Consider the following 6,945-nt stretch of genomic DNA (forward strand, 5'->3'; position numbering starts at 1 on the left):
CAGGTTGCGAGCTGAGCACCAACCTGAGAACACTGACCACTTGGATGCATAAAGCCGTCTAGTAGAGGGCGCTCTAGCTTGCGTAATCGTGTTTAACACTCCGTCGGGGAGACTGACGGGTACCCGTTGATGGCCCACACATGCAGAGCCCAAAGCTCGGGTCGTTGGTGCCAAATCGTACCCCCGGCCTGTGAGTGGAGATCTCTCCTCAACGGGACAGGCCACGGAGCCAAGCTCTGAAGCTGCATCAGCTCCGTAAACCAAACTTGGTTCGGCCAGAACGGAGCTACTAGAAGCACAGAGGAACCGTTCTCCCTGTTTCGCTTGATAACCTGTGGTAACAGCATGATCGGAGGGAAAGCATAGAAAGGACGGCTGGGCCATTGATGGGCCAGCGCGTCCTTGTTCTTTGTGAAGCATATTGGACACTGAGCGTTGTCTTGAGACGCAAAGAGGTTGACTTCCGCTGTGCCAAAGGTGTCCCACAACAGCTGAACTGTCCTGGGGGAACGTTGTCCCTGGAAAGCCTGTCTGGACCCTCATTCAGATGGCCTGGCACATGCGCCGCTCTCAGCAAGAGTAGGTTGCGGTGAACCCATACAAGGAGGCGTTCTGTCAGTGCATGAAGGTTCCGTGATCTCAGACCGCCCTGGCGATTTATGTAGGAAACCACAGACATGTTGTCCGCGCGGACAAGGACATGGTGGCCCTTTAGAACGGGAAGGAAGAACCGCAAGGCGTTCTCGACCGCCTTCATCTCTAGACAGTTTATGTGCAAGCTCTTTTCTTGGCTTGACCACAGGACAAAAGTCGGTCTGCCCTCGTAGAGGGCGCCCCAGCCCGAATTGGAGGCGTCTGTCGAAACCACTTTCAGTTTCGAGATTACTCCCAGGTTTACACCTGTCTGATACCAGTCGACCGCCTTCCAGGGCTCCAGAGCTGTGACACAGTTCTGAGTTACCTTGAGACGTAAACGACCGGATGCCCATGCTCGACGCGGGACCCGCGTCTTCAGCCAGTGCTGTAAAGGGCGCATGCGAAGCAGACCTAAACGAAGAAATGATTAAGTTGTGAATGGACTGTGTTTGGCATGCATTTTTTAATAAAAAATTGAATAATTCACCTCCAATTGTCATGGTAAGGACAACATTATTGTTTTTTAGTCTTGGAACCTATTTTATTGGACTCCTTGACCACAAAAATGTACACGTTGATACCAAATTTGTCATTACAGCTATAACAGAAGCAAAGATATGGGCCTCTCAAGTATGGTCGGCGGCCATTTTAAAAAACTGTGCGTATATAAGATACAAAATGTGATCTCACTTGTGTCTTAGGATAAATTTATTTCTATGGCCCTAAGGTACTTCCATACCAAAGGGGACCTTTGCATCATGACTTGAAGTCAAAAGTCACTTAACCTCCCTCCTATCTAGACCTTTAAGACTTAGCTAACCCAAAACTCATTTCTTTACAATGTTTTTGTCTGCCGGTTCACGTTGTTGCTGTTCCCTGATTGGACATCTGTGTTATTTGTCAATATTATGTCAAGTGTCCATGGGATCTTGAAAGGTGCTATAGTATACTATGTTAGCCTGTAATTGTAAAAAAAAAAAAATCTTTTGTAACATTATAGATGTCTTCACATACATTGTTGTGGCTGCCCACCACAATATCAGCATTGACCCCCACAAACAGATACAGTGCTTCCCATTCATTATCTAGACTGTAGTGACCCGAATTTTATGTTAAATATAAAATATGTATGCAAATTTATGCAAAATATGTTCAGCACCAGTTAATCAGTATTGTCTAATAATAAAAGTCATTTCGGCCAATTATTTCAAAACGACTAATGATCAGGGGCTGCTTATATCTTGATCATGAAAATGGAAGATGAAATGGCAAAACTGCAGTGACGAAAAGGAGAATATGTGTGATTTGTCACATTGGAAAAAAAAAAATATATATATAAAAAAAATAAAAAATAAAAAAATATATATATATATACACACACACACACACGCACACAAAAAGGAAACCAGCATTCCTTTACAATCATTTGACAGTTCATGTGACACACAGTGTGAATATATTGACACAGTGGACTGAAAATGCATAAATAAATAAAAATTTTACATAAGCATTAATTCTTAAATATAATTAATAAAAATGGGTCTACAATCGAGAAAGTAAAGAAAGTAGATTTGATATTTCGGCATTATACCGTTCTGAAAACTGCCATCAGACCTGTGGTTATGTGACGTGACGTGTGTGTGTGTGTGTGTGAATGGGCACGCGGGTTCTTTATGAATGGAGGCGGGTCACGTGATCAAGGCAGCTCCGTCTCTCTCGCGCGCTGAGCTTAAGAAGGGAACATCACGGAAATTGCTCATAAACGTGAAAACAGCGAACAACTTACAGTAAATTAGTCGCAATGCGTCTGTTGACAAGTCTCGTGTTTTAGATATTTTTATGAATGAGGTCTGCGATGATTGAGAAAACATGGCGCCCTGCTCTCTGAGGCCGCGTGTCAATACCGCTCGCGCGCCCTGCATTGTGCGCGCGCTCCACGCGGCTGTCATGCGCGAGCCTGCTGCCTAGATAGGGCACTCACTAGGGTTTGAGACGCGGCCTGACACTGCAGTAAATAACATTAAACACATCTCTAACATATAGTGTTCGATATAAACATAGATCAAACGTGCAGCTCTCAAAGACCCCGGAACCTGTACTGAGTTTATCTTCAAATCCATTATATAACTTTCACATCATATTTATTTCCAAATAGGCCCAAGTGTTTTCATTTGAGATAATAACGCCAATTGACACCTTGCCAATAGCTCATGTTGGTCATAAACTGCCATATCAAAGCTTTGTATTGTTCCAATGGTAATAAATGTGTTCAGATTTTGAAGTGATCGATATATTATCGAACATCTTGAGTTTAGAAATAAACAATCAGATGTCTTATATAATATGGGTCTATAAACACGAGACATACTCAGCACAGGAAATAATAGACATATTCAGCTCTAACGTTATATTCACTGTTATGTACGTGTGTGTGCGTGTGTGTACACACACTTACTCGTTGTTTGGATTTGATTCTTCGCTCATTTTTTCTCACGGGGATTCAAATCCTGGAAATATCATCGAGTTCGCACTCAAGGCGGGGAAATAAAGTGCAAATATCTCCATTTTCTCCGTGAAATCGCCACGAAAGGCCATTATTGACAGAAAGCGATCCGATCTGCAGTCGATCATGCTGCACGAGACGCCAAAACAGCGGATTCAGATCGGGAATGGTGTGTGAAAGCAATGAAAGCAACACTTCGATCCATCTGCACTATAAATCACATCCTGAGGCGAAACCATCGGAGTCTTCCTCATCCTGGTCGGACAAAAATCCCAAAATCCCAGCGAAAGCGAGTTTGGAAAATCCACACGAACCGATCATAGACAACTTCACACGGCAGTATGTCAGTAATGAAACGAAACCCTGTCTAATGTACGCTTCCTCGACGCACAGGGGGAGGCTGGAGCTGGACGAAAGTCTCGGATTGGAACAGAAAGTGTCACAGGAGCGTGCCGAATGACTGCGATTCTTCATTGGGAACTTTGAAGGATCTGCTTTACGCGAACTCCATTTTCAGCGCAGGCGAATCACATAGGAAAACTGGGCGGAAGAGCGGACGCGGCCTGCGCGCGCCACACAGATCCCTCCGCCGCACATTCCTGATCCCGCTCCTGACGTACCGTGCGAGTTCAGATGATTGACAGCGTTATTTGACATGATCCACTCACTGATGTTCTTCATCTAACTGACGTCTGAGGAAAGTCAGTTTTAAAAGCCACTTAGATACACCAAACATGCTTAAAGTCACCATGAAATCAAAATTGACCATTCTTTTCTTTCTTTTTTATATGGAATATTGCAGCATGTAGCCTATTATAGGCCTAAATGATTTATCGGTGCACATTAGGGTGACCACCAGTCCCGAAATTGGGAGCTCAATTGCTCAGTGTCCAGCATTTCAATTAGGCCTATGTCTGTATTATTTAATTTCTTCCCAAAAATTACAATGTGGCTACAAACAATTTTCCTTCAATGTAGGCCTACTAAAAATTCTGTGAATGTTCCCAAAACATGTTTGTAACGTTTGATTTGTCTGTTTGTTCGTAACAAATATATAACTTTTTTAGGTTTGCAGAACGTTCCCCAACCTTCCCTTAACGATAAACTTTTCATCATTTATTTCACATATTCTCCCGCGTCCCATGGTATAAGCGGCATTAATTTTATTCACAGACAAAAAATGAATAACAATTATGTGATAAGATAACATTACTTTAATTTCTTACCACGAACGTTTAATGTATTAGGCTACTAATTTGTTCTCTTCAATTAGACTTGTCAAATCTCTCTGAAATCACACGTATAAGCAATTATTCAATAAAGAGGTGGATAAACTGCTTGTTTTGTCATCATTCATCAAACCTGTATGACTTTCTTAAATCCGTACATTTTCTCAAAATCTTATTTTATGTTCCACAGGAGAAACAAAGGTTTGGAACGGCATGAGGGCGACATGATGACAGGGCAGTTTTGGGTGAACTGACCCTTTAAACCTTATTCCTTATGAAAACAGTGTAATGATTGTGATATCATCTGTTTCAGACTATCAAGCTCTTTATATGTGCATCTCCATATAGTGCAACATCCTAATAGTTGTGATTCATTGTCAAAATTGCTTCAGATGCTTCTGGGCACTTATTCTCTGAAAGAAGCCAATCCAAGCTGATCCCAGTTTGAATAATTTTTCAAAAACTTTGATTTTCAGCATGAAAAGTATTGGAAAAGCAGACAAAAGACAAGACTGTGAGGAAATGAAACCTTACAAATGACATAACTGAAACAACTGTTGACTTATTCATTCTGATATATATATATATAGGCCCTTGTTATATGTGACTCATTCCAGAATATCGGGTACATTTCAAGTAGAGAAAGAAAACAAAAACTAGGATTTTTTTTTTTCTGTTAAACTTTTTTATTTTCATAGAATGCACTTTAAATTCAACATTTTCATTATTTGCTGATCTTAAACTTGTAAGATTTAAAATATGAATACTGAACATCAATGTACTAACAGAAAAATCTCTCGACTCCGTTATAGACAAATCGCGTTGATGATAACAGAGTTGACATTTTCCACCATTTTGTGCTTTAGCTCAAAATGCTAACCTCAAACCAGATACCACATGGCATGTCTAAAAACTGAATTTTATGGGTTTTTGCTATATTATCATTTTTTAAAAAGTGAATGAGAGATTCACTGCAATATCACAATTGACAAATAATTAATCTACTATTGGTGTATCCTAAACATTTTGTACAAATTATTGAGAGAAGAATAATGACTGACATCACTGCTTCCCAGAGTTTCCTGCCAGAGGAAGTGACATCACTTGGTGAAAGTCACATGCTTTTTCTACAAATGCTTTGGAGGTTTTTTTTTTGTTTGTTTGTTTTATAACAGAGGTAACAGAGTTGACCAGAACGTAGGGACGGACACAAAATATATTTTTTTATTAATTAAATTACAAATAATACAGAAAATATATATTCTATGCAATTGTTTACATAACTTAGAGTAAACACAAAAAATATTTGAAATTAGACTTAATGGTTTCATGATAATTCAAGTTGAATGTATGAATCAGGAGGCAGAGAGAGTCAATAAAGTCATTTAGTTCATATTTCCCATACATTTTTTCCCCTAAATATACATAAAGCATTATTTTTAGTGATAGTGTAATATAATTTGTGTTATTATTCAAAACTGATTAAAAAATTATATATATATTTTTTTAATAAAAGAAGGTTTATCTGGCAAACTCGAAATGTACCCCCAATTCTAGAATGACTCATATATATGTATGTATATATGTATATATATATATATATACAGAGGTGGACAAAGTACACAACTTCCTTACTTGAGTGAAAGTACAGATACTACTGGTCAAATATTACTCCGTTACAAGTAAAAGTTGTAAAGACCGATTTTTACCTAAGTAAAATTACAGAAGTACTTGTTTTTAAAAGTACTTGAGTATCAAAAGTACAAAGTAAATGTCAATGCATTTTTATATTATTGTTGCATTATTACAGGACCTTATGCCTCTGAAGCAACCTAGTGAATACACTGACCAGTTTGTAGTTTTGTAGTGTGGAGCTTTTAGAATGTCTGAATTTATAAAAAAGACAGCCATGATCATCTTCTTATTTTATTTTACACTCCTACCACCCCAAAAAAAGTACACATCTATGTGTATCCATTCATGTACATTTGAATCCAGTGGTATGTAAATAAAAATAAAAAACCTAGCTACAACCATAACTGAATAACTGCCCAACAGCAATACTGCTTTAACAAACAGCACAACATAAATACTTATTTGCCATGAAAACAAAACTTTCAAACCATTACCTGGACAACGATACTGTCTCTCACAGATCACTAGTAAAGAGAAATCGTACAAATCGTCAAACTTCACGACACGTGACCCTACAGGAGTGATTACCGATAGGCTTGTCTGTCAGCCGCAAAAAAAAACAATCACGTTTTAGAGACAGAAATAATCACGCCCTCACTAACATAACTACTTTCTACTCAAGGACGTTGACAGAAATGTAGTAGAGTAAAAAGTATGATATTTGTCTTTCAAATGTAGTGAAGTTAAAGTAAAATGTTTCCAGAAAAAATAATACTCAAGTGAAGTACAGATACTCAACTCAAAAAGTATACTTAAGAACAGTACTCAAGTAAATGTACTTTGTTACTGTCCACCTCTGTATATATATATATATATATGTACATATATTAAAATGTTTGGCACATATAATGTTTCAGTGGTATCAGATTGGTGCATCTCTCA

General features: G+C 38.8%; 1 protein-coding gene across 5 annotated transcripts in view; it reads right to left on the reverse strand.

The window, feature by feature from the left end:
* spred1 (sprouty related EVH1 domain containing 1) overlaps positions 1 to 3,752 on the reverse strand; it is a 37,350-nt gene extending 33,598 nt beyond the window's left edge. For 4 of the 5 annotated variants that reach the window (XR_013206720.1, XR_013206719.1, XR_013206718.1 and 1 more), the window contains exon 1: positions 3,092 to 3,670. Coding sequence is in view for 1 of the 5 variants with exons in the window: in XM_077240147.1 (XP_077096262.1) it covers positions 3,092 to 3,120 (29 nt within the window). In the remaining 4 variants the exon portion in view is untranslated. Of the gene's footprint in view, positions 1 to 3,091 lie in introns of all 5 variants that reach the window. The other variant, XR_013206717.1, reaches the window with a different exon arrangement.
* Between the last annotated feature and the right edge of the window lie 3,193 nt (positions 3,753 to 6,945).

Source organism: Siphateles boraxobius, unplaced genomic scaffold (genome assembly GCF_051911475.1).
Source record: "Siphateles boraxobius isolate OS27281-9 unplaced genomic scaffold, OSU_SipBor_1 22, whole genome shotgun sequence".
NCBI lineage: Eukaryota > Metazoa > Chordata > Actinopteri > Cypriniformes > Leuciscidae > Siphateles > Siphateles boraxobius.